The sequence below is a fragment of the Columba livia genome, chromosome 24 (genome assembly GCF_036013475.1).
Source record: "Columba livia isolate bColLiv1 breed racing homer chromosome 24, bColLiv1.pat.W.v2, whole genome shotgun sequence".
NCBI lineage: Eukaryota > Metazoa > Chordata > Aves > Columbiformes > Columbidae > Columba > Columba livia.
Window position 1 is genome coordinate 1,723,414 of NC_088625.1, and position 27,984 is coordinate 1,751,397.

At 53.3% G+C, this 27,984-nt stretch overlaps 1 protein-coding gene across 4 annotated transcripts in view; it reads left to right on the forward strand.

Annotated features, from left to right (window-relative positions):
• Positions 1–1,511: 1,511 nt before the first annotated feature.
• Positions 1,512–27,984, forward strand: part of NECTIN1 (nectin cell adhesion molecule 1) — a 93,927-nt gene continuing 67,454 nt past the window's right edge. For 2 of the 4 annotated variants that reach the window (XM_065040276.1, XM_065040277.1), the window contains exon 1: positions 1,512–2,281. In XM_065040276.1, coding sequence (XP_064896348.1) covers positions 2,200–2,281 — 82 coding nt within the window. In that variant the 5' untranslated portion in view covers positions 1,512–2,199. The remainder of the gene's footprint in view (positions 2,282–27,984) is intronic. The other 2 variants (XR_010467882.1, XM_065040278.1) reach the window with 2 other exon arrangements.

The following is a 27,984-nucleotide window of genomic DNA, read 5'->3' on the forward strand; positions in this document are numbered from 1 at the left end:
GGCAACTTCGAGAGACCTGCCCAGGGGAGTAATATCTCACAGGAGGTACCTCTTCGATGGAGATGAAAAAGGAGATTATGAGATTTTATGGATTCGAGTTGAAGCCAGATAAACACTGCAAGGGTGGAAAAACCAACCACTGAAACAACTGTTGCAAGGATTCTTGAAGATCTCCATAGCTTGCCTGTGCACAAGGTCAGGGGTTTGTGGTCCTGCAGCTTTACAGAAGAGGCAGGATGTGGAATCATGGAGGCAAGTTCAGCAGCCTCTGCTCTGCAAGCAGGATATCCAGAGGAATGAATCCCAGTGCTCTTGAAGTCTGTGAATCTATTAACTAAACCTCATTACTACGTAATAACTTTTGTTATTTCGGAACAAACCTTGTATGTGGCTAATCCGCTTTGTTACAGAGCTGCCCATCCTTCCCTTGAACAGGAATTAACTTCTAAAGGAATTAAAAGGAGGAGGAGACTGCTGGAGGGGTCCTTAGAGGTATCTTTTTATAGCTGCTGGCTGCCCCCCCTTCCCTTCTCCTGTGTGGTATCCTTCCCCACTGATTCTGTCCTTTTCTGCTTGCCAGGCATTGATTTGTTCCTGTGTTGTTCTAATGGAGCTTGAAATCAACATGACTTTGTTGTTGGTTGTTGTCATTGTTGTTCACATCTTTGTTTGGGGTTCAGCATCCTTGTGGAGGCCAGGCCAGCTCAGGAGCTGGCATTAGTAGGCTAAATACCTCCTTAGCAAAAGATCCACAAAGGCTGTGTCTGTGTCCACATAATAAGGGCTGTCACAAAGCACAGCAAAGCAGTGCCTCCCTCCTTCAGTGCTGATTCTGAATCTCCTCGCTTCTCGGTGCACACAGAATGTGTCCAGAACAAGCTCCTTCTTTCAGTAGGTCCCATGAAAATGCTGTATATTACACAGTATCTACATCCAAAGCATTTGTGAGTGTAAATCTAGATTCCATATGATAGCGATGTCTATTTTGCACATGGTTTCTAGAAGGTATTTTTATATGTCGTATCAATGGCCAGATAGGTAGGCTGCTGCCACTGCCAGCAGCCACGGCCCAGGCATTCCACCATCCGTAAGGGAATTCCGAAAACAAGTCTCTCAAGTCCACAAAACCTGGGTGCAGAAAAACAGCCTAAAAAGCACCTTAGGAAACCAACAGAGAGGTGCCCTGGGTTCCGAGATTGTCCCCCGCACGCACGCCGGACACCCGCCGAACAAAAGACAGCTGCCAGCAGCAGCCGGCTGGAGGGGAGAGGAGGCGAGGGGCGAGGCGGGGGCACCTTGTCCCCCCTCACCCCGCGGGGCCGAGGCGGGCAGACCCCGCAGCCGGGCGCACCCCGCAGCCGGGCGCGGCCCCGCGGAGCGGCCATCCCCGCGGTGCCGGAGCGCGGCCCGCGGTGGCGGCAGCCCGGGCTGCGCGGCAGGCAAAGGGTTAACGCTGCGCCCTCCTTCCGCTGTGCACTGACATCACGCAGGAGAGGGTGAGCGCCGCCCCGCCCGGGACTGTGTGCGTGTGCGAGCGACCGTGCCGCGCAGCCCGGGCAGCCCGCGTCCCCCGCCCCGCGGCCGGCCCGCTGCCGCCGCCCCCCGCCCGGCCATGGAGCACCGCAGCCGGCCCGCTGCCGCCGCCACCTCCGCCGCCTGAGCGCCGCCGGCGGCCCGCGAAGCGGAGGGCAGGCAGCGGGCGGGGGCTGCCGAGCCCCGCCGCCGGAGCCACGGGACCGCCGCGCTGCGAGCGGCGGCATCAGCCCGCGGAGGGCTCTCCCTCGCTTTTCTTTATTTGTTCTTCCTCCCCCCAGTCTTCCTTTTTGTTTTTTTTTTTCCCAAATTACATTTTCCCCCTCCCTTTCTCACTCGCCCAGCTCTGCGGACGTGCTCGCTCCCGGAGGGAGGCACCCGCGCTGCCGCGCCGCCCGCAGCCGGCCGGAGCGCCCCGCGCCCGCGGAGAGGGGCTCCGCGCCCCGCCGAGCCCCAGGGCCCCATCGGATGTGCGGAGCGTACCTCCGGCCGCCCGTCCTCCCGCCGGCTCGCCTGCTGGGCGCGCCACCTCTTTGTCCTCCTGCACCTACATTTTTTAAACCTTTTTTTTTAAAGCAGACCTGAAAATCACTGAAGGCGGGAAGGGTGGGGGGGCCCAGGGACGCTACCAGACCGACCCCTGCCCATTTCTTCTAAGGAACTCTCATGGCTTCACAGCTGCAGACAAGTTGCTGTGCATCTTGGTGGACTATCGGAGTTTGCATCCTGGCGGCCGCGCTCCTACCAGGTGAGCCGCTGCCGGTCGGTCCCCCCAGGAGGCGGTGGGCTCTGCCGGAGCGCTGCGGGGGTCGGAGCAGCCCCTGAGGAGGGCTACGAGGTGCCGACGCGGGGAAGGGCTGCGGGAAGGGCTGTGGAGAGGCGGGGAAGGATGGGATCGGCTTTTTGGGGTGCCCGTCCAGGTCTGGAGCAGGTGTGGAAGCATCTGCGTGAGGGTGGGAGAAAATCGGGGACGATTTCATCCTTGGCTTGGAGAGGAACAACACCCGATTGTTTGTTTTGGAAGCAGCTGCAGGCAGTGGGCTCCGGAGTCCTGGGAGCTGAGGCGGTTTGTTTGCTTTTTGGATCGAGCAGCGTCTAGCGAGGCATAGCAGCCAGGCTTCCCGGGAAAGGGAGCCACAGGGCTGGGTAATGAGCACAGATGTTTCAGAAGGAGAGATGGAAGGTTTCAGCTGTCCAGCACCCCTAAAATCCCCACTCCCCTCAACACAAACACTTCCCACGGGCTCTTTTGCAGAGAGATTGGATTGCTTACAGGTTTCAGACCTTCCTTTCACTGCTTTTACACTTGGATGCCTGATGGCATCTGATCCATCCCTTTGGTTTTGATCCATCCCTGGAAAGGAGGAGATGGGCAAAGATTTGGATTGACTTCTCCGCAGCTCATTCGAACTACCCTGGTGGTTGCAGAACAGCCCATGTGTCCCCACCCCAGGGCTTGGTCCTGCCCTGGGCTCTAGCACAGCTCTTAGAAACGGGAGAGTGACCCACTTTCTGAAGTGCCCTGGGGGAGACTCTTATTCTGCTCCAGTGCAGAATGGGTTAATGCTGGAGTCGGCTGTTGGAGACGTGGAAGGGGTCCAGTGTTTGGGTTTACAGCGCTTGTGAATGAACTGAGAAATGCAAATAGAAATGATTTTTGCCTTTCTGAGGCTGGGCTCTCGGTGGCCGCCTCTGGAGTGCATGGCAGCGGGCACGTGTGCCACCCCCAGGCCGTCGTCCAGCCTTCTGCAGGGGTTAGAGGCACCCTGTGCCTGCCGGAGGAGGAGGGTCTGCAGCTGGAGGAGAGGTTGCAGGGCAGGCAGGGTGGAATTGCCTCTGCTCCTCTCACTGGGCTGGGGCAGCATCCTGGAAGAGCAGCCGGGCTGGCTGGGCTGTGACTCTGAGATGAGGTCTGGGCCAAAAGACTGACCATCCAAGCCAATGCCAGGGCCCAGGGTTCCCTGGCGCTAGCAAAGATGGAGATTATAACATCCACAGCATGAGGAGAAATCAACAGAGCACACTGGATGGTCCAGCTAATATGGATGAGGACAGAGGTGAAACGGGAGGGAGTAGTGGTCAAGAAACCAGCAAGACTTTGAGAGGGAAAAGGTTAACAGAGTGATGAGAAACAAGGCAGGGGCATACCTCTGTATTCCCAGGACAAAAGACCTGCTGTGCATCACAAAAAGAGGTGATGGAAGGGACAGCCTTGGGCTCCCTGCACTCCTCTGTGCTTCTAGGCAGGTGCCTGGCTGCGCTCTGGCTCATCACAAGGAGGCTTGGAACTTTCCCTGTCATTCTTCCCCTGGTGTTCCCTCCTCACCCCTCTACTGGGGCAGCCCCATGCAGGAAGCCCTCCCCACAACCCATGGGAAAGGCACTGGAGGTGGCATAATGCTGTGGTGACTGTCCTGAGTAAATTAAAAGAGGTTTATGTTCCTCTAGTCCCTCCAGGAATTGCTTTCACCAAGGAGACACACAGCTAGCGACGCTGGGGCAGCCTGGCATCTCACCTTGTCGAAAGAGACATTTTTTTCCCCCACTTACTCTATTTCTGGCTGTTCTTGAGGCTTTGCTGCCAGTAGTCAGGCAGTCTCGTCTCCTGCCACTCTGCAGTAGTCCCATAGTTTGTCTTGCACTGTCCCGCTGGCAGCTCTGCCAGCACAAGCCAGTGGTGCAGCTAGTGGTTCCTTGCCAAGGAGAGGGTACAGCCAGCCCTGCAATGCTCCGCGAACACAATCCTTCCCGACCACTGTCCGTTATCACCAAGTACCCTGAAGCCTGTGTGGGCGAGACTCTGGCTGGACCAGTTTAGTGGTGAATGCTCCACATAGGCAGGAATGATTGATCTGATATTATGCATTTATTCATTTGTTCGTTTCATTCATTTGCGCACCTACTTGTGCTGTGGATGAGTCCCAGGGCTGCAGGGAAGGACCAGCACAACGCTGTGCTAGATGCTGCACAAAGGCTCGGCGGACCGACAGTCCTTGCTAAACCACAGGTCTGAATGCAATACTGAGGCAGGTAGTTCCTCAAGTTGACAATCCATTGTGTCAAAATCAGCTGAGGGTGTTTATATATATATATATATAAAGCCATATGTAAGCTTTGAACACAAACAGGCTTGCTTATCAAGGACAAGGGGTGAGGGGAACTTAGGATCCTATATTGTAAGAGAATTAGTAGCTGTGGACTTTGTTGGAAAATGCAGTGTGGTACCTAGTACCCAAGAAGGATTGGAGGAAGGTAGGAGGCACTACCTGCTTTCTGGAAAACCTTTCATGTTCATCTGATAAATGCCATTTCATTTTGTTCCAGTCCACGTATACCACCACCCCTTCTGACAATGTTAGCTTTTCTTCTGATAGGAAATAAAAGTTCCCTGCTGTAAAAGCTGCAAGGCATCCCTTACAAAAATCTGCTGTACTAATTGTCTTCAATGTGATCGGCTCAATTGTCCAGAACGGATTCAATTCAGGATTCCTGCAGCCTTCCATGCAGATCTGCCTGCCTGTCCATTTGGAACCCTTAACTAGGTATCAGCTCAGGCTACGGCATTAGGGCTTCAGGACATTAATATGAACAGGGGTTATTGAAAAGCTGTGGGATAGCGGGGAGATCCTAGGTAGCTGATCCTCAGAGGTTAGGAACACTCATGGTTAAATTTACGTTTTACAAGGCTTAACAATCTGTCTATTTATCCCTGCCATGAAACTCGGTACAGCTTGAGATGCAACCGTGCAGAGCAGAGGCATTCATCTTGTGCTTGGTCCTGCATCTGCAGATCCGGGCCTCTATTTCCCAATGCTCCGCTCCATCTGGGCACAAATTCCTGTCTGCTATCACTGGGCTACCTCTGGGGCTCTGAGAGGGGCCTGTGAGTCTTTCTGTGCAAAGCGCTTTGAGATCCTCAGCAGGGGATAGCTGAGAGGTGTTTGAGGCTTTGACATGGGGTTTTTCTGTCGTGGTACATGGTACTCAGCATTGGCTGAGCTGTAGTGACCTGGAGGCCTTGGGTCAAACTTGGCTGCAGCCGGAGGCAGGGTTCCTTTTTGGGGAGGTACAACAGCTCTCTGGAGTGTTAGGAACAAAGTGTGTCGCTGCAGGATCTGGTCCATCTTGTACTCTTGTAGAGATGCTTTAATATCCCAAAGGAGCTTCCAAAAGGCAAAAAGTTGCCAGAGTTTTTTTCAGCCTTTGGTTTGAGTTCTTAGTTGTTCCTTTTTCTTCCCTGCACCTATCTCCTCCCAAAACTCAGAAACAACAACATCGGGCTATTTCAAGAAGCAAAAGTGTGTCTTTTGCTGATATTTTCTCATTAAACCTCGCTGTTGCAGTGGAACCGACCCATTAGAGTTTTAACCTGGCATGAATTGATGAGCTCACATATGTGTCAGTGTGGTTGAGGCGTATGAGAACCAGCTCAGCCCACAAGCAGGAGGGTGTTTGCCCCATGGCCAGAGCCGGGAGATGGCCACAGTTAATGCTATTTGCTCTCTGAACCAGCAGCGTTAATCAAACAAGAGTTCCCAGCCCAGTGCACATGGATCCATTTGCACAGAGAAGTACAGAAGCAGGGACATTGTCACATCCAGCAACACATTCAGCGCAAGGCAAATGCCTGCAATTAACTGGTGGCTGACGAGATGCCGATGCTGGCGCAGCCTGGCACATCTCTCCTCGCATCGCCCCTCCTCTGGGCTGCAACTGTGCCAGCCACAAAGCCAAGTGTACAGGGAGGCACCAGGAGGATCCTTTGGGCACCGCTCCCGCCTCAGCTGAATCACGAAGGGAACCAGAAGAGCTGGTTGTCGTGACCTGCTTTCCAAGCCTACATTTCCACTTGCACCTCTTGCCCTCTGCTAGTGCAACTAAGGCTGGGGACAGGGAGGACAGCCCGTCATAAGGCGGGGGGAGAGCAGCGAGTGGCCACCACTAGCCATGGAAAGGCTCTTTCCCACCTCCGGTGCCCAGGGGAGTTACACAGCATCACCTGCGGACAGCAATGTGGGAAGGTGGTGGAGCAGTGCCAGGGGAAGTCAGGCTGCCTGTGAATGCTGCAGGGATGAGTTGCCGCGTCCTCAGATGGATGGCCACCATCCCCACGGCCTCTGAGAAAAGGTTCACGGCTTGCAACATCATTGCTTGAGGTCGCGATGACTCTTGCTCAGTCCTTTTCATGTGCCAGCAAGGCATATTGGTGCAAAATCAGAAACGAATGAGTGAGGGACAAAGCTACTCCAATCTGAGTAACCCTAGAGATCTTCTTGCTGTTTCAAAGGCATCAGATTGAATCAGGGTGGCTCTGATGCAGGGTGAGCTGGTGCCACCAGCCGCTGGAGGTGGGACCCAGTTTGCATTTGAGACACCTATTGTGTTAATTACCAGAGCCCAGCCATCCCAGCGCAGAGAATTCAGAGCTCTGCAGTGAGGGCTCCCTAACCCAGATTATTGTTTCAGGTGAAAATGTGTTTAACTAAGGAATGAAACCTCTCATGATACATCCCCTTGCTTTTCTCCTGGCCGCTGTTGAGCTGCAGATATTCTCCTGGCCTTACAGTTTTCTGTGCTTCTCCAGTGAAGGTTTTGGTTGATGCACATACCCTCCCAGCTTGGTTTTCACGGGAAACACCCAGCTCCATAGTAAAAGAGAAACTCCTGACCAAACTGCTCAAAGGCAGAAGTGTTGTCCATGAGAGGAAGGACAGTTTTGCCTCAGTCTGCGAGTAGGAGCCCCTAGTAGACAGACAGGCACCTCCCTATCCTTCCACTGTGCCACCGTGGAAGGTTTGAAGTCCTGCATTTACAATCTTGTCTCCGTCACCCACAGAAATGGGAAGCAAAAACTGCAGATGCAAGGGCTGCCCTTCCCAGCACTGTGTTATTTTATATGCCCCATGCTGTCATTTCCGTGTGACCCTGCCTGATGGGCACCCCAGGACGCATAGGGAGTTTAGCACATTGCTGTTCATTCGCTGCCTCTCGCCGTCTCTGGGGCTGATGCAGCCATTCACACAGGCTGGCATCATAAAGCTGCGGCAGCTCTCGGCTCTGCAGCAATCCCAAGGCAGATGAACAGCAGCTACCGGGCATGAGAGGGGGAGAGAGCGAGCTGCAGTCCCTTGCTGCTTGCCCAGCCGGGAGGACAGGGGTCCCAGGCTCGGGAGGCTGCTCATGCCCTGCAGGAATTGAGGCCAGGTGGAGTCTGGCCAGCGGTTTCTTGTCCCTTCGGCATCTTTGTGGCGCGCTGGGGATGGATGGGAGGAACTGACCCAACTTGATGAACCATCTCTTCTCCATTCCCCCATGATAAAGCTGTCCCTGCAGGAGGTTTATAATCCTACTTTGACATTATTTGGTGTGATGCAGGAAGAAAGCCTTTCTAAGCACTATCCACCCAGCCCTGCCTCTCTCCCTCGCCCTGCTACAGGCCTGCCCTCCTTGGCTGTGAGCCAGTCCCGTTGGAGACTGGTGGACAGCACTGCTTTCCATCCTTATTCAACCTACAGGTGGGCAGGGAAGAGCTTAAGGAGAGGCAAGATCTGTGTGTGACAGGGATGGGGTTTTCTGTTCCCCATTCCAGCCTGTTTGCCTTTCTGGAAATAGCAAAGTGCCTCCATCTGCTCCTGATCATGCAGGGATGCTACAGAAGGACCTGCAAATCACATCATTGCCTTGAAGCAGCGGCAGGTACCAGATGGACCACCTGGCTATGAGACAGCAGGTGCTCCCAAGCCTGGTTAGTCAAGAGGACTCTGCCTCCATGTCTCTTCTCAGCAATTCTCTGTCTACCTGGGGAAACCCCTCAACCAGACCAATCAGGAGTCTGTTTTCCCTTTCCCGTGGGAGATCCGTTCCCCCCCTGTGCTGGAGCGAGGCATCCGGAGGCACGGCCAGGGCTGCAGAGGGGCCGTGCAGCTCACAGCCAGTGGCTAACATCCAGCGGTTTTGCTCCGGTGGCGGGCGAACGCGGTTCCCAGCACAAAGGGCTGTCTGTGCGGGGGCCGAGGGGCTGGCGCAGAGCACTGCGTGGCCACCTGAGAGCAAAACCGGCCTTGTTCTCTGTGTGAGGCTAAAGTCATGGTACCAATATAGGCCACTGCAGCGGACGGTCTGTAGCCACATCATGTGGATGCAGGGGGGACACTGGATTTCACCAGACTTATAGGTATCTATTTTTTTGTACTGAGGATCCCACACTTGGCAAAACCAGGTTTCGTTTCTTATGCCCTGGCAAGATGCCCTCTGGACCAAGAGGGATACTGCTTGAGAAGCTTTTCACTGACCGGTTTCATTCTCCGTAGGAAAGACAGCCCAAGCGGGAGACTGGGGGCAGATTCTGGCTGTGGACTCAGGGTCTAATGGGAATGGGCAGAAGAGGTTGTTGGGACTCAAGAGCTCAAGCAGAAGCCTATAATTAGAGGTCGTTGTGCTGACTGTCCTAGCAAAGCCAGGGGTTACGAACAGTCCATCATGGGCAAAAGTCGTAGACTTAGGGGAGAGTTTAATATGATGAACAGGGTTTACTGGGAGGCACATACTGGATAGTTCGGGAGAAAGGTCAGGGTTTCTGTCACTGTCTTCTCCAGGTTTCTGTGTAGAGCAGCTTGATACATGATGGCTGGTGCAAAGGGCTGTGTCACTTAGGGCAGGGGAGGGCAGCAAGGGAGGAATGAACCCTGCCCCATCCTTGAACAGCCCAAACAAATGAGCTAGCCAGGGCTGGGTGAGTTATCAGCACACTGGAGTCCTACCTCACCCCCCACCCAAACACGGGGCCATGATGGAGGTTCCTCCTGCCTTGAAACATCTCACCCTCCCACTGGGACGGGACTAGAAATAAAGGCATTGTCCATATGAAGCCTGCAGTTGCGAACAGAAGCAGCAGCTAGTGGTTTGGTGGTGTACATTACTGGACCCATTCATGCTCTTCCCCTTGTCAGCTGCAGCAACACAGTGGCCAAGGACCAGGCTGCGGGAAGGGGTGTTTTCTGGGTGCGGGGAGAACCAAGGCTGTGCCCATTTATGGTCATTCAGGATTGGGGATGTGTTGCACAGCAGCATCCTTGCCATGCTGTAATTTATATCAGCTGCCACAGTTTCCATTGGATACAGGACCCCTCTTGGCTCTGCAGGCAGTGCTGCTGGGTGCTGTTAGCCCGTGCATGGCACCCCACAGCTGAACATGCTGGAGCTCTGTGTATTTTACTTGAGAAGGATGAGTTCATTTTGTGTACTGAGAGGCTGAGACGCAGCTGGTAGGTGCTGAAGCAAGGGCAGCCTCAGACCAGCCCAGGATCCAAATCTACAAGGCACCTATCATGACAACTTCAAAGCCAAGTGCTGTGCTTGTTGTGTCGTGTTGGTAAAGCACATGGCATCTTATGAAAGGCTTTAGAAAAGGCTTCTTGCTTTTCTCTTTGAGGCCATGGTTATGAAAGACACTTGTGCACCAACACATGAATCAACACATGTGTTGTGAGTGCCACTTCTGTCCTGGAGTTTGCCCCTGTACAGGCACGTCCACCCTGCTGCAGCGCTCCCCATTCCCTGAGCTCGCATTGCTTTTCTGCTGCCTCCCTGGGGGAAGAAGGGAGAGGAGGGTGTCAAGGGGACCTGCTGCTGTCCCTGTGCCACCTGTGTCAGCCCCTCTTGCAGGTCGTGCTGTCCAGCTGCTGCTGGGGACGCAAGACCCAGGTCTACAGGGCAGCAGCAACGTCCTCCTGAGTGCGGGGTCTGAGGGCTGGGCAGCCTCTGAACACCCGCTGGGCACCACGACAGTGGAGAGGGCTGGCAGGGGAGCAGGGAGAGGCCAGGAGCTCTGTGTGTGCAAGTTATATAAAGAGGCTTTTACTGGTGATGAGGCTGATCTCGCCAAACATATCTCATGTGCTTGGGTTCAGCAAGAACCCAGAGAAAGTGGGGGAGGGCTTATTGGGATCTCCTTGCAGAGGGAGTGATTACAGTGTGCTCTGATCTTTAGAGGCGGCTTATTTGGCGATTTGCTTGATGCTCTGCTGCCTAATGGGTGTGCTCATGCATCCCTTTGATACGAGCTGAATAAGATCCTTTTGGGATGATGACAACAGTCCTGGGAAGGGATGGGAGGGAAAGAGGCTTGCACAGAGCACAGCTTGTAAAAGGGGGAATGTTCCCAGTGCCTGCAGACCCGGGAGGGAGTTAGGAGCAGGACTGAATTTGGCAGAGGAAAAGCTGCAGTGTTTGCAGAGGAAGGCAGTGCTCTGGCACTTTATCTTTGGGTCCTCTAGGACTGCCCTGAGAGCAGGGCTGAGAACTCTCACATCATTACAACTCCCGCTGCCACGCAGTGATCAGTCGACCTGTGATCAGTCAGCCATTGACAAGATTTCCCCACGCTGCACAGGGAAGGAAACACTAACCAACTGGAGAAAGGAAAACTGGGCTGGGCATCCTGCAGAGGCCGATGCATGGGTTTCCCAGCCCCAAAGCTCCGGTGGCCTTGCCGTGCAGAACGGCGGGAACACGCTGCTCCAGCAAGCAAAGCACCACGTGAGGCTCTGCCCTGGCTCTGGCTCCAGGGCCACGTCCTTCAGCTGACATCCACCAGCAGGTCCCTGTGCCTTGGTGTTCCTTCCCCGCTGTGTTTGGTTACATGCGCCAGCTCCTGGCTGAGCAAACCGGGCTTCTGTTCCCATGAGGGTGCCGCTCCGTAGAGCCAAGTCATCTCCTATGGGACATTATCCCAGACGCCAAGTAAGCAGGGACAGTGCAGGAGTCACCCCGCAGGATTCAGAGGAGCTGATGTGTGTTTGATTCAGCTGGGAACTGAACTAGCAATTTGCCAGCGAAAGAACCCTTATCCCCTGCCTCCCTCCAGCCCCCAATCCTTCTGGGAGTTTGGTTTCTCAGCCTACAACAGAAGGGTGGTGGTAGGAATGGATTTTCTGGGGCTAGTATTTCCAGCTATCACACTATATAAATAAAATTGTTTCTTTCTTTCTTGGTGTGGCAGGAACAGACTTTCAAAAATGTACCCTGATTTTTAAATACCCTTTTCGCCTGTGGTGTAAATACTAAAATGTGTTTTTTCTCTCTCCTCTCTCCCGGAGTTTAAAAATATCGCTAGCCTGGGGAGGTGCATCTTTCAGTGAGATTTATAATGGTTGCTCTCAAGTGATGTGGAAAATGAGTCTCCCTCTGCCCCATCCAGCCTGGCACCTTCCAAGAATTTATTTCCTTTATTTGCGTGAGCCTAGGAATACTTAGAGGCTGCATCTCCGCCCAAGCACTCTAATTATTTAAGTTTTGTTTATGGCCACTCTCTGGGGAGCTGAGTAGGTCCAGGCTGCTGATCCTTCCCTCGCCTGGGTAATTCAGCCCTGCATTACTGCCGTTTGATAATGACCAACAAATCACAGATGCTGTATCTATTGCCCTCTATGTATCACCCTGGCTCCGTAAATTGGCTGAGCACAGCCGGCGTGAGCACAACACGGCAGGACTGCTGTGCATGGAGAGCTCCCCAACCCCAGCCTGCTCCAGGGGAATCGGTGGTCTCCGGATGCCACGTGGTTCCCAGCGCCTCTGTTCTCATCGCGCTCCATGATAAAGAGGGAGAGAGAGAGATTTTGATCACGTTATGACAAGCAGCAGAGAGATGGGAGTGAAAGCTGCACTCCTACCTATTGTAATTCCAGTTAGCAGGGCTAACGTGGCCAAAGCCTGACAGTATTGATCCAAACTTTGTATGGGGAGAAGCTATAATGCAGTTTTCAAAGGTCCCTGGGGCATGGGGTTGAGTTCATGTGCAGCTGTGGGGCAGGAGAGGAGAAAAAAGGCTTGTTTATAATGGAGCACATGAACAGGCAGCTGCATTTCACCATCTGAAACACTAAAGCCAGCCTGGTATCTAAGCTCTCTCTAGGGTTGGACTGGCCTCAAGGTCTGTGCTGCAAACCCACCTTGAACCATTTAGGACTTCTTTCTACCTGCATGATAATCAGGTCTTCTTGGTGTGCATGTGGAATGAGTTTGTCAGGACTCAGTTTCTTCTCCGGACAGAATGTCCCCAAGTAAAACATCCCAGCACTGATGTCCCTGCTGGGATACAAAACCCAGGGCTGCAGGGGAAGGGGGCAGGAAAGAAGAGAGGGGAGTTTCCCTCTTGCACTTGAAGGTGGCTCCTCAAGGTCAGCGCTGGGGCGGGCTGGCAGAGGCTGTGCGTGCAGATGCTGTCTCAGCTGTACCCTTTCTGTGGCTAAGGGGAGGACTCCAGTCTGCAGGTTTGCTGGTATCGATCCGAGACCTTTCAGTGGCTCGAAACTCACTTTGGAAATAAAAGGCTAAAATAATTATTTTTAGGTATATATAATTTTGTTGTTGTTGTTGTTATTCTTGATGTCCCAACTGCTGCCATGCCCGTGGAATACCTTATGGCACCTCACTGGGAATGAGAATATTTGCTGCCTCACACTGACTTCTACCAGGCCGTGAATCAGCTTTTACTTAAAGGGAAAGAATGTCCTAGAGGTGATGGCAAAGGCAGGCTGAGCTCAGAAGCGCTGGCATCATTTCTTGGCTTTGCCACAAGCTCCTGGAATATCCTTGGCTAGCTCGCTTCACCTCTATGCGCCTTTCCTTGTCAAAAGCTGCCGGTGACTGTCCTGCTCTTCTTTGCTCACATTGCCGTGTGTCTGCAGGACTGTCCTGCTCTTCTTTGCTCACATTGCCGTGTGTCTGCAGGGCTGTCCTGCTCTTCTTTGCTCACATTGCCGTGTGTCTGCAGGACTGTCCTGCTCTTCTTTGCTCACATTGCCGTGTGTCTGCAGGGCTGTCCTGCTCTTCTTTGCTCACATTGCCGTGTGTCTGCAGGGCGCCTTGCACGATGTTACTCTATACAGGCAGGAGACCATTTGCAAAGCATAGGGCAAGGTGACTCCCCTTTATTTTGTCATTTTTCATAGCAGCCAGGAACCGATAGCTCCTTACCCAGGGATTTTAGTAGGCAAGAAATAGTTTTGCATAATGTACAAATATTCTGCCAGTGCAAACACTGGATGCAGTTTCTTACTGTGTGATGTGTGGGCTGAAATCATGGAAGAGGGAGATTGTGGTCCATTGGCTTCTCTGCCTGGTTTAATTCAAAGGCCTCTTGATTTCTTGCTCCGCTAGTTTGCATTTGGGTTACTTCTGGTTTCCAGCCCCCATCTGGACAGCCCTCCACACCCCTGCTGCCCTGCCATCCCGGGGCAGCTCCCCCCAGACAACGCACCGGGCAGGACGGGTGACAGGGATTCACGCTGTGCCCTGTCCTGGCTGGATTTGCGGTGAATGTTGAGCCATTTACAACACTGTAAATCTTCTGGTATCTGCAACGTGTTTTGCTTTTGCCACTGATTTCCTAGGTGGCTGTGAGCAAGTGTCAGCAACACCTGAGTTGCTGCACTGTAGGTAACAGAAATATCCTGCCTTTGCATGAACAAGCGCTTCAAAAACTCTGGTCCTTCTGTAAGAGGGGGCAGGTAGCAATGCAAACCCAGGCCCTATGAGCCATTCAACTTGTTTCACGTGTGAGCCATCACATGATACTGATTATAATTGCCTCAGACAGCAGATGGATTTAAACAAGTGTCTTTATGCTATAAAAGCTTTCTCGTCTATCTCCTCGGTAGATTACAATTTTAGCCATACGCAAGAGTCTATGGAAGATTTGTACCACAACTTGCCATTTCTTCTCGTGGCCACAGGAGCTGCAGGATGCATTGAAGGAGGGAAAGGAGGTTCATATGGAAGCTCCCTCGAAGCTGGGAGCTGGGACACTAGCTCAGTGTAAAAGCAAGGAAGGCACAGCAACTGCCTGCATCCCCCTCCTACCCCAGGGTGCCCCAGCAAACCAGTCTGGGAGTGTTTCAGACTGGATGAGTTATTACAAAATCCTGGTCAGGACAGAGAGAGAAATGGAGGGTTTAAAGTTCAATAATTGTTAATTATTACCCAAGCTTCCCATGAGACTTTCTGGGAAAAAGACATGCCTCTCTTTTGCAAAGGTGTTTTGTGGAACATTAGTCTCTGTCCTGGCCACGCTAAGTTCTTTCTCTCTGCCTTCTTTCTGCCTCCAGTGGGATTAATAAAGAGCTGCTGGAGAGCTTCTTATCTAGCAGCTGAATAATGTTTGCTATACAGGGAGGGGAGGCGGCTTTGATCCGGGAAAGGGAGCACAGGGAAAAATAAGATGGGCTATTGGGGCAGGGGGAGGGTGTGGGCCAGGCTGCGCTGTGCTGGCGCGTGGGAAGCTGCTCCTGCACCCAACCTGTTCTGCAGAGAAAAGATGTGGGTTTCCAGGGCTCGTCGGGCTGGGGAAGGAAGGGCTGAACCCAGACGAGAAAAAAATCTGGGAACCTGCTCTGAAGGAGAGGAAGCAAGAAAAGGGATGTTGCAGACAACCCTGTCCACACTGAGAGGCTTTGCAGCCTCCCAAGAGCCGTGGTACGGGTCTCCCTGGCAGGCTCCTGCTCTCCATCTCTCATCAGCAAAAGTGGCCGCATCCAAGCTGGCACCAGCGTTCTCGCCGGGCGGGAGCCCAGAGGCGAAGGGCCACACCTGAGAGGCAGGACGGGCTCTCTCCTCGCCTCTCTTCTCACGGGTGTGGGCTGGGAGCCGGTTGGGTAGGGCTGGGCCCCCCAGGCCAGTATCTCTGTGAGCGTGCCAGGGCCACGGGAAAGGGAGCAGCCTGGCGCGGGAACGCTCGGCGCAGGGAGAAGCGATTGCCGTTAGGCAGGAGGGGGTTCGGCTCCCCACTGCGCTCCGTGCAGCATCCCAACATGCACATCTTTCGCCCTGGGACCCCCTGCTTTCCATCCCCAGCCTCTTCTGGCCCTCAAGCCCTGAAAAACACTGCTTCCCGGGTGGGATGAAAGCTCCTGGGACTCCACGGGCACCAAAAGCATCTGTCTGCCCCCCATGGATCTAGGGACAGGACTGCAAAACTCAGCCGTGATCACCAGAGACTGAGCTTGTCTGGAGCTGAGGAAGTTGTGATAATGGTGGTAACAGCTCCAAGACTGGCTCTGGAGAGCAAGTGTTGCTTTGGGTTTTTTCCGAAGAAAATGGGCCGGAGCAGTTCAGACAGGCTGTGCTAGTAGCTGAGATTGCTAGAAGAAGAGCTGCTTTTGTCTTTCTTGCAATAATGTTCCTTGCCCTCTTCAGCCTATGTTTCACCATAGTGAAAGTGTCCTTCCCCTCTGCAGGTCCAGGCAGCTCTGTAGGCTTTGATGTGTCATTTCACACTTGCTGCTTTTCCCCCAAAACGCAACCAGCTATGGGGCTGACCACACCAAGCGGTACTGGGTTTGCAGAATGAAGTCTGTGCCCCTGAGAAACACCCTCATCTCTCCAGGTGCCTCTCTCGAATACTCCAGAGGAGTCATGGGTATCTCCAGGAGGGCTTAGACATTGTTTGTCTGCTCCAGAGCCCCACACCACGGCCCCACGTGGACAGGCTTGACAGTTAATCCACAGGGAGATTAGTGGCTGAGTTTTATCTTCACCCACCCTGTTCCTCACCCCCATCTGCTCAGATGAATCCGTCTGGGAGATCCAGCAAGGCTGTGCCAGCTGAGCCCTGCGCCCGCTCGCTTCACACATGAAAAGGTTTGGTCCCCACGCTCGCCCTCTGTGCAATCCCCCCGTCTTAAAGAGGTGAGGTTTGGTGAAGGGAGATGCTGCAGATGTCTGAGAAAACATGGCTCTTCCCGCGGCTGGAAAAGTCCAGCTCATGGGATGGTGGGTCTCAGAGGGTTCATGTCCCTCCAGAGGGGAACATGCATGTCCTCCCCTCCCGCGAGGCCACCCCGAGGCGGCCAGCAAGCCTGTGAACATCTCACCATGGCTGGAGGATGAGGGACAAGTGCACCATGGGGGCATCCTCCCTGTCCCCCCAGGCGTGAGGCCAGGGCCCGCTCCCGCCCTGCCCCGCACCCCTGTGCCTCTCCCCCTCCAACTGGGATTTGGCTCGCCAGGACCATCTGTTCCTTTCGGCCCGTTGCCATGGTGACGGGGTGGCTTGAGATGGGGTTTCACCAGCGGCGGCCAGGGAAAGAATGCAGGCAGGGAAAAGCCTTCCTTTTTTTCCTGGGCGGAAATGAAGGGGAGAGGGATCCCGCTGGCGGAGGCTGCTTCCCTTCCTTCCTCCCCGTGCCCCGTCCCCGGCTGTCCTGGCCCCGGCTCCTCCTGCTCGCCCCCTTTCCCTTCCCGTCTCTCCCTTTTCCCTGCTGTTTGGGTCTCCTGCGCATGCCTGCAGCAGCAGCGAGATGGGCCGATGCTGTGCAGGTGTGTGCAGGGAGGTGTCCTGCCCCCCCAGGCATGGCGGCAGGCAGCGAGCCCACGGGGTGCTGCCAGGAGGGGCTGTGGCACCTCCCCGAGCAGCGGCGCTGGGCTCTGCCCCAGCCCTGGTGCTGTCCCGTGGAGCACCCATCGCTCTGGACCACACTTACTGACCCTGGGGAGATGCTGCGGTCCCACACAAGCTGTGGCTGTGTCCCCCACTTTCTGCCTGGGCTGGTGGCTCTCAGGGTGAAGTCACCCACGTGGTGCTGAGCGCAAGGCAGTTCAGGATCCATGCTGGTGGGTGGCTTGCTTTGCGCTCATGATGAGCCCAGACAGTGGGAGCAAGATTTTGGGCTCCTGCTCGCTGCGCTGTGGCCGGGCCCCTCCTTTCCCCATGCAAAACTTGTGGTTGCATGGGAACATGTTGGCTGATGGGCAAGTGTGGACTGGCAAGCGGGCTGAGAGCTGCTCGTGGCGGTGCAGACATGACCTGGCCTCCCGCTCTGCCTCTGCGCCAGCTGAGCCCAGGCGCTCGAGGAAGCCGGGCAGATCCCCTCGCCCTGCCCGCCTGTGCAAACAAGGGGAGGCTGTGGCAGTTTGGCTGTTGGTTTTAATGCAGAGAGTCACTTGTCAGACCAAGTTACTTCCAGTCTTTGTCGCTAAATAAGACTGGAATAGAGAGTAAGCCTGGTGAAAATGGTGCATTGCTGTTTGTGTGGGTATGCATGCGTCTGCTTGTGTGTCGCTATTTTTCGAGAGGAAGTGACTTCAAAAAAAGAAAATAAAAGAGGAAACAATACATAACTATCTGCCTGTAAACAGTGAGATCTGGGCTAATGCATGACAGATGAAAATGAATGCAAAGTGACAGATTGACAGAAAGACAGACATGTTTTTGTGCTAGTTTAGCATCCTGATAGAAACAGAAGATAATTCAGGTTGTAAAGGACCTCAGGAGGTCATCTACCTACCTACTGAAGCGGATGCGTGTGCTAAACGCTCCCTGTCAAGAGCTCAATTTTCCTTCCCATTGCAGCAGCCACACTAGAAGGCTGCTCTTGTGGCAGGGCTTTGCATGGCCATGGCAGCTCTTGTGGCAGGGCTTTGCATGGCCATGGCAGCTCTTGTGGCAGGGCTTTGGTGGGCAGGGGCTGCGGGGCTGGGCCTGGGGCTGTTCTGCGTGTTGATTGCAAACTGGTGGTAATGGGGCTATGAGCAGCGTGGCCAGGGGGTCAACAGGCAACAAGCACAACAGTAGCAAGCTGGGGGAAGCCCAAACACAGAGATCCTTTGGGGTAAGACACTTGCTGGAGAGGCAGTCTGGGGTTTTTGATGGCGTGGCTTTTTGTTTGTTTCTACTAAATCTAGGGAAGGGGGATCAATGAAGTGAGTTATCACCGTATACCTTTGTGTTGGAGTGCCACTGTGCTGGCTGCAGTCCCAGCCCAGAGACTTTCCAGTCTCTGGCTTTACCCCTGCACTGGCCATGTCTCTTGACGTGTCTTTTCCCAGGGCAATAGGCAACAGGAGGCGTTTAGGCCAGGGCTGAGTCTGCCGCCTTGAAGGTAAGTCTTGGTTTACCAGCGAGAGCTGTGGGAAATGGAGTATCAGACCTTAGGCTTTGCTGACCTGTTCTGGGAGCTGAGAGGAGAAACCAGAGACTCATGTGGCCCTTGTGAGTGCAGAGCTGGCTTCAACTCACCTTTCTCTTCCCCTTGTATTCCAGCCCTGAGTGCAGCAGGACTGAATGTCACCTGTTCCCTTGTGACTAGCGATTTACAGGCGCTCATCCTGCTTCTTGTTTGCAGAGCAAATGCCCTTTTCCTGTTGGCTCTGCCCTCCCTGCAGTGGGGAATCAGCATATTCTGGGCTTGAAGCTTCTCCCAGATTTATGAGCTTGCTCTTCACCTTGAGAGTGAGGTTCCCTCGCCTTGAGAAAGCTTTGAAATCCAAAACACCAATTGCTGACTTAAGCAAACACCATTGATCCTCCAGCAAGGAAAATTTCCTTCTTTTTCCTTTTTAGGACGTGAGTTGTGGAGATTTTGTTGTTGTCCTCTCAGTATTTCTCTTTTTCTCCGGAGGCACGAGTACCAAACAGTTCTGGGAAAAATCAATGCGATCTGAAAAGAACTCATCGATAACACATATGGGGGATATTGAGGCAATATCGATGTGTTATCGATGAGTTCTTTTCAAATCACATTGATTGGCAGAGACCAACAAAAACCCCACAAAAAACTCCTCTCGGTTTCCTCTCCCCTTGGAAAGCAAGGTTCTTTAATTGGCTTTTAATCTGGGGAAGAGGAGAGCTGTTTGCATTGAATTGGTAATAGGGGATAATATCTTACTCGGAGTGATGGGTTATTTGATCTCTGTGCATCAGGAACCTGAGCACATGCCTGTGAAACTGGGAGGGGGGATACCAGGGCTGGCTCAGGGCCCAAATAGGAGCACAGCTGCTTTTTTATTTCCAATAATAATTAGAAATAAGACGGGGAACAATCACCTTTTGTCTTGTTGCTCCAGGGCATCCATTGATAGTAGGAAGCCGGGGAAAAAGCCTTCAAAGACGTGCATGGGGCATACATACAAGGGGTGTTAACGCTACCTAGCCGCTCCACCCTCGCTGTCACCGCACAGGGCCAGACATTGCAGCAAGGGCAGTCTCATCGACCTCTGCAGCTGCAGGCTGGCGGCGCTGGCCGAGCATCGCTCAGAGCAGCAGCCCCGCCATGGGGCCTGTGCCTCTCGCGCACGCTTCTGTGTCTCTAAATGTCATCGTCGGGCTCTGCTGGTCCCAAACCACGCTTCGAAAGGGGGATAAATCAAGCAGTCGCCAGTTTACCCTCCCAAAGTGATATTAGCTTTGCGGGCATCACAGAGGTTTTGTAGCAAGATCCAAAGTGAAGATCATTGACGTCATTAGCGGGTGGATCGGGCCGTATCCGGCTCACTCCTGCGGTGCAGGAGGAGCGGTAGGCGCTGGGCGAGAAATGCACCGACAGCACCTGGTCCCCGAGCGCCGAGCCCAGCGAAACACGCTCTTAAATGCCTCCTGGCTTCAAGCTGACTCAAGCACACATGGGAAACTTGTTGATGTGGATGACACCGTTCATTCCTGGCTGGCTTTGTTTGTTTTGTTTTGTTTCTTGCTGCAGCTGCCTTCAGAGCAATAAATAGCTGTGGATGTTACTTGTGGTCTGTGCAAAGTGGTTAATATTTAATCAGAGGTCTGAAGCTGGATTTGTTTGGTTGGCAAACATAAAAATTGCTTTTTCTGTTTTTAGAGCTAGGCAGATATGGCCAGACATTCAAAAAAAGCTCAGGGTCAGCTTTTAATTAACCAATTATTTTAAGATTTTAGCACACTGGTCAGTGACAGGTTTTCTAAGTAACTCAGCTCCCAGCAAACCACCCTAATAAATGCCAAAACATCCGAAATGACTGGCATCCAGTATGACTTTGCTAGGGCATCCTTTGTTCTGGGCAGGCTGCTGAGGTTCGGAAATGGAGCGCTAAGAAGCGAGCACCACAAAATATATACGTCCGCACTTTACGATGCTGATTTTCAGTTTCAACAGCTGCTCCGTTTGGAACGGATGAACGTGAACTCCGGCTTAGTAGGAGTCAATTAAAAATAAACCGAGGGAAAAGGATTGGTGTCGGAGCCCATCGACGCTCGTCGGACATAAAGTTGCGTCCTTTCAAGCCTGGATTTTTCACTCCAATTTGCCACAGGCGGCAGGATCTAACTCGGAGCTCTCATTAGCATAGAAATGCTGTTGGTTGCTCTGAATTCCTGGCCCCATCGCTTTGTTCCTGCTCATGGCAGGAGCGGCGATAAAGCCGCCTCCCAGTCTGCCCGTCCCCTCCCCCTGCACACCCGGGGCCGGGAACGGCTGGGCCGGCCTCTCCCCTTTCTTGACCCCTTCTTGCTTTTGCCGGCCCCCTCCCCTTCCCCTGCTGGTCCCTGGGCGAGGGGCCGGTCCGGGGCCGCCGGGGCTGTCGCCTCCCGCGGTGCGACACTGCCGAGCCGGGCAGGAGGAGGCGTTGGTGCCGGGCTGCCCGGGGGATTAGACAGCAGACATCCGCGGGGAGGGGGCAGGGAAGGGCTGCTGCCTTTTGTTGTCGCTTTTTTACCTTCTGTCGCCAGAATATGGCCATAGGTTGCGGCCATCCTTAGGGGCCTTTTCCCCCCTCTGCTTCCCCAAAGCAACTAGGACTAAGACTTAGGGTTAGCCCTGCATCTGCACAGGTGAACGTCCTGCTGCCTCGGGTGCATGGGAGAAGAGTGCTTAGAGCAGGAGAGTTTGATTATAGATAGGACTCCTGTAATGTCCTTGCTCTTATTTGTGGTCTGAACACGTGTTGTTGTGTGTTGTTTTTTTTTTGGTCAAGAAACCTCTTTCTGCCTGGGTTTTTTGCTAGCAATAAATTGCAGCAAGGTAGGGAAGTACAGGGTCATTTAGGGGATGCGAGGAAGGATGTACCTTCTTTTTGGGAAAGAACTGATGGGCCGCAGTAGGATTTTCAGCTTCCTTCTCTTCCTATTAGTGCTGAATGAATGCTCCCCCTGAGCCCCTCTCTTTGCTGAGATGGGAAACACGGACAGGTCCTTGCAGCATCAGGCTGCCAGTGACTCCTCCTCTGCAATTAATGTGTCGGGTTTACCACTGCCTCTGTCTCTGAGACCCGCAGTTCAGCAGGGCAGGAGGGGATGGGAGAGAGAAGAGTCCCAGCATCATTTTACAAAGGCTAGATTGAGCATTGGGCCAAAATACATCATCTTTAAGTGATGAGTCAGAAATCTGATCCACGGGCAGTGTCAGTTTTCACAGAGGGGTAGTTTGCAAAGAAAGGAGAAAAAGGGCATTAGAAATTTGGGCAAGTACTGCCAAGGAGGCTCTGGAGGAGGAGATGGGTTCAGCTGATGTTCCAGTTTGTGGCTTGCCGTTTGGGCTGTCCAGGTTAAGACCCATTAAGGAGGCCAACACTTCATAAGTGATTTCTGAAAAGAACAGACACTCATGAAAAGGGGGCTCCAGCTAGGCAGCCCATTTCGAAAACATAGGCCAGGTTTTCCTGAACGAGTGTTGGGTAAGTCACTGAATGTGTAGAGCCTTCTCTCTAGTCCAGATCAGAAAAGCTTGATTTTACTGGGGAAAGGCTCCTGCTTTGACATCAAATGGGAATATGGAGCTAATTATCCAGACTCCTTCATGTCCGAGGAAATAAACAGACACTTTCAGGCTAAGATTCATCCAACCCGAGGTGGATTTCTTATGCACACTGGGTGAATTATGCGGTAGGAATTGCTCTTCATTGACTCCGCAGTCAGTGCAGACAGCGAGCTGAGATGGAGATGCCGGCAATGCACGGCCTGGGCTGTGTTTTTCCATGAGGGGGTCTGCTTGTCGTGCAGGCACAGTTTCTACTCCTCTCACCTTTCTGCCACTGCAACTTTAGGAGCCATTTCAGTATCGTGGCATCATTTTCTGGGATGCTAAACAGCTGTACAGAGTGGAAGATGGCCCCTTTCTTGGAGCCTCCTTCTCTTTCCTCCTGCTTTCAGTCACTCCTTGTGCCTTCCAATGTTTTTAGTAGTGTGTTTGTGCGATAGGAAAACACAGGGATGGGAAATTAAATCTGGTGAATAAATGAGAGATGTAATAATTTATTAATATGCCAGAACTAATTACTGTCTCTCCAAGCTTCGTCTCCTTGCCTGGGTTCCCACACACCAGTGACTCGGTCCCAAGAGTCACATTATTGTGGTAGCGAGACTGAGAAGAGCCTCCTGAGGGGAATGAAGAGCAAAACACACAGCCAGGGCAGGCAGGGCACGGTGGCACCCAGCGCTCAGGCTGGGGGTGCACAGCAAGCTGAGGGTAATACTGAGCAGGAATGACTGGGTGGACGCTAAACCATTGCCTCCCTTTCCTCTGCCGGTGCTCGCGGGGGTGACTCCCAGTATAGTGCTTCCTCTGGGATGGAAGCAGTCGTTTTGCAGAGGACAACTCAAGTGATTTGGCTGCAAACTGCAGGAGTTCTTTCCATTCATCCAAAGACGAGGTTGACTCTGAAAGCTGAAGCCTCCTGCGTGCGTCTGGCAACAGCTTATGTGGTGCTTTCAGCTGCTGGGAGGCCTTGCACTCCCGCTTGCACTCCTGCTCCTGTTAACGTGTTATTTAACACTGGCATGGGCAGAATCCTGCAGTCCCGTGGGATGCCAAAACATGCTGATGCAACCTCTGGCTTCAGTCCCTGGCGTTATCAATGAAAAAGCCATTTGTCCTCAATGTATGCATTGAAAAATTCTTGTTTCATGTTATTCTTCATCACCAAGGCCTGAGACTCTATTTAAAATCTACTTGGACAACGGTTCAAAGGTTTCACAATGTCTTGGCAAGGTTTCGCGGGCTGTGGATTCAGTCAGTGACTTCTCTGCATCCCTCAAGATCTTTTGCTCTGTTTCTACCTCTTTGTAAAAAACAAAGGCAGCGGATCAAGATCAGTTTTCAGACAAGCTTTCTGCATACTGCAAGGACCCTTGGGCCTGATCCTCAGCAGGCAGTAGCCAAAAAAGGGCAGTGTAGGCTCTTTGCTTAGTAGCGGCTACAAGCTGCCATCGCGGTGCTTCCAGTTTCTGGCTGTCTTTGCATTCGTGTTTATTAAGTGCAGATGTTTCGAGGCGGGGTCGGCAGGGAAGTGTTTCTGCAGTGAGACGAGGTCAAGTGAGCGTCCTCAGCTCTCCCCGCGCGCCCGGCGCTGTGTACGCTGAGTTTTGCTGCTCTAAATTTGCAGGTTGCTCTTTCTCGCTGAGAAGGACAGTGCTGTTGTGTGCAGAGGTGCCAGAAGGGCAGAGCGAGAGACAGCGTGGAGGGTGGGAGAAAAAAAAGAGACAAAATAAAAAGGTGGAAAGTGTAAGTCAGGTGCATTTGTGCGTGTTTCGGAGCCTGGCGCTCTGCTTCCCTTTCCTCCTGGGAACGCAGAGTTGAGAGACAGAGGGGAAGCTCCGCGCCAGCTCTTTGCTGGCTGCCCTTGACACGTGAGAGGGAAAGCACCGTGCTGGCAGGGACCCCAAGGCAAGCGGTTCCAGCACAGCTTGCCTCCCCCACACGCCATCCCCAGGAGAAGGCAGGGGTGCTGCCAGCAGGCCCTGGCACCACGGCTATGCCGAGCAGCTCCAAAGAGAGCCTGGGGCTTTCCTCGGTGCGGTACAGCCCTGGCTGAGCGTGCGCTGGAGCTCAGGACCCTGCTGCTGGAAGGCCAGCCCTGGCTGCCAGAAACAGCTGGAGGGGGCCTGGAGCTTTGCTTCTTGGTACATTAGAGGTGCCCAGCACCTGCTCCTTTTGTGTCAGGGTCTCCCAGTTCTAAGGATGCAGTTATTAAGCAGCATCCTCTATTGCTTAAATCTGTTTGCAGAAGGCAGTGGTCTGGTGACAGTGGGACAGTTTTAGATGCTTGTTTGTGATCACAGCTATGGTTGTCAGCGGGGGCTCACCACATCACGCTGCATAGCAGTCTGCATCCCTGCAGGATGGTGTGAGCTGTAGGAGCCGTTTGAAGTCTCTCCGTGGGGTATAAAATAACCCAGTCGCTAGCAGGTTGCAGGATTTGAGCCCCATTTCTGCAGGTACTGGCTGTGGATCTCGGTCCTGTCTTTCAACCAAGAGAAAGTGCTTGGTATTAGCAGTAGGAAAGAATGGGCAGTAAGTAGCATGCCTTGAAGGGACAGTTCCTCCCTGGGGTGGCAGCCCCTATCTGCTCCTGCCCTGAAGCATCTGTCCACATGTGGTCTGCACCGGGATGTGAGTCCTATGGGGCAAGACCGACTCACCAGGCACGCCGGGGGCTTTGCCAGCAGGGCAGCTGGTACAGATGAAGGTGCTGAGCTTCTCGCTGTGCTCCGGCCCCAGGCGGCTCCTGCACAAATGAGGTCAGGCCAGAGCAGCGGCTCCGCGCTCTGTGCTCAGCTGCTCGGTGCTGAGCTGCGTCTCTAGGAGGGTTTCTCATTTATGGGCTGGGTTTCTCTTTTGGCTGCTTTGTTTACAGGGGAGTAAGTGACACAATCAGACAGCCTGTCTTATGTGTCGGGAGGGTGGAGAGGGTTGATCCAGATCTTCATTGCTGCTGCAATCGGCTTAGCTGTTCCCAGGATTGGAGTCTGTAGAGATCAGCCTTGGTGGGGAGACTGAGACTGTGCTCTGCGTGCAGGGAGGAGAGTGCTTGGGGGAGCACGACTGTCATGCTGCTGCTGTAGTCAGATTGCTTTCCCAGGTTCCCAGCCCGCTCCTTTCCCCCATGGCAGCGCTGTGGTTTCAGCGCCCATTGCCGTGGCCAGGCACAAGCCAGCCTGTAGCTTCCTCCCGTCGTATTGTCTGTGCATTTGTGCTGGCTTGCTCCTTGTCCCATGTTTCTGGGTGACACCCCTTCCTATGCAGCTCCTGGCGCTCTGCCTCCCCCATATCTCCTATCTAATGTTCTTATTTGCTCAGTCCTGCTATGGTTGGAGGGGTAAAGAAGAGGGAACAGGCACGCTACCTTCCCACCTGCACCTGCCGGCACCCAGACGAGCACGCCTGACAAGCCGCCACGATAGCCATAGCTGGAAGTGGGACGGAGCAGGCGGGCAGGGAGTGAGCGTGGGAGAAAAGTGCCTGTGCAGGAAATATTCCAAGTGGGGAAAATTGGCGTGTTTGCTAATGCTATAAAGAAGGAGGCAGCCTTTTCTCAAGCCCCAGGGCAGATAGGTAGGCAATAAAGGAGAAAAAAACACTAGAAATGAGAACCACCGAGCTGACGGCCCAAGCAAGCTGAAACCTGCCTGGTGAGGAGGCTTGTTGCAGAATGGGAAGGAGTAGATTCACAGTCAGGACTGGCTCTGCACAGTCCCTTTCTCAAGGTAATGGAGCCCTAGGTTTCCAGGAGGAACCCGGGCTTTCAGTATCTGGAGGAGAGCTCTGCCCCCCACCCTGTAGCTTCCACTTCAGGCAGCTCCAAGCCTGAGGCAGCCTGTGACCCCAGTTTATGCCCAGTTTGATATGCAAGGCCAACCCAACAGTTTCTCTCTGCGAGTCACAACTCCCAGAGCATATCTGGGTCCCATCTGAAGCCACGCTGGGGCTAATTTACAATGACAGCGTAAAAGTAGGCTCATTGTAGCGCCATGCCAGGACCTTTCACTTGTGCTCAAGCACGGAGAGCCCACCAGAATAGGAATGAGAAAGGAAACCTTTTTGGTGGATCCTGCTGTGACAGCTGGATCTTTCCTCTACAGAAGACTCATGCAGTCCCGAATAACACCCCACCCCCAGGCTGCACTGGTCCTTCCCCTGGTTCATATGCAATATTTGCATCTGTCCTCAATTTTCCTACCAAGGCAACTGCATTTAGCCTGTCCACTCTTGCTGAGGCTGGAGAAGGGGAGGGGAACGATGTTTCTGCACTAAACCATCCCTTGTCATTAGGGCTGGGAGCCAGAGTACATTCCTCAACGAGCCAGCGCAGACCCCCTTTCCAGCATGCACACCTCTCCCTGCTTTGCACACCCCTGTGTTTATGATGGCTTTGGTCTGGCAGGACCCAAGCAATGGGAACTGATTCCATGGCCTTTCTGCTTTCCTGCTGACATTTCTAAAGCTGCATTTCTGGGGCAAGTCAGAGCAGGCAGCCCAGTTTCTGGTCGGACAGGCTTTGTTTGTGCTCTGGGAGCAATGGAGACCTCAGCTGGGATGGGAGTTGCATGGTTGTGGCCTGGGAGAGGGGATGTGTTGCAACTTGCTGCCCGCTGCGCCTCCTCTCCTCAGTTCCCTCTCAGGGTTTTGAACTTTGGAAGCGTCTTACTGCAAAAAAAGGGGTGTGAAATGGCGCCAGAGGGAAGCAAAGAAGGAACAGCAGAAAAAGGTGATTCTGTCTTACAGGAGTAAACTTGCTGGAGTCTGAGCACTGTTGAGGTTGTACAGTTTGGAGGCATAGGGAAGACCAGCCACCCGCATGAGCTGATGCTCCAGGCTTTGGCATTAGATGGCTTGTAGTCCCCTGTCCTCCTGGGGAATGCCACCCCAGGGACATACCGCTCTGGTAACTCAGGCAGAGCCGTGTCAATCCAGGAAGGTCCACTGAGCTCCCGGGGCCCCCACACGGCTGGATCCCTGCCCTTGGGTCCAGCTTCAGTGGTGGAAGCCAGCCTCCCCCTTGCCTTTTTGCTGTGCCCACCGACAGCTCTGTGCGGCTTCCAGGTATCTCATAGATAGCTGGACATTCGATGGGTAGCTTGCAAGGCAGAGGAGCACCGTGGGTCACCTTCAGCATGTGGATGAGGGACGTGGTTTCCCTCCATCATACGTATCACACGTAAGACAGGGCAGTGCTTGTATCTGATAAGGAATGATCGCTCCACTTTTCCTGCTTCCCTCTCCTCTGTTCAGCTCCTTCTCAATTTTAAACGTGGGGTTGTTTTGTTTTGTTTTCCCAACCATTTCTCTTTCCATCCCTCTCCTCTCTTTACTATCCTTTTGTCTTTCTCTGTTTCAACTCCTTTCTGCATGTCTGCAGGATGCCTCTGCCCAGACACAACAGATGCTGAAGGGCAAGACTGGAGCTACTCTAGATGCAATCTCCATTTTGCTGAAGGATCATTAATTACCTTGATGATTAAATACAATTACAGATCCGTAAGACCTTTCTGATACCAGAGCCTTTAGCAAGAGCAGCTTTTAGGAACCTTCACCAACAGTAAAACAAAAGGAGGAGATAGACCAGTAAATCAGGGAATCCCAATTAAAATCCGTGCTTAATTCATTAACCTAATTACACATTGTGTCACGCTAGCCTCAGCTCCACTGAGGGGGAAGAGAGGCAGCAGTGGGGGCAGGCTGGTTACCAGTGTGCTAACTGTACTAGGTTGTTTATGTTAGATCTCTATTGTCTCTTTGGCTGAGACAATGGCCTTTGTGGGGGATTTCTAGCTGGGCTGCGGAAGTCGAGAAGCATTTGTGCCAAGCCCTAAAAGACGATGTGTGTGCATATAGTACAGCATGTATTTCCTCTTCCCCAAAATGTCCTTTCTACGTGCTCCCTGCTCTGTGCCCCGCTTGTCAGATGGGACAAAGAAACCTTCCCACACCCAGTGCG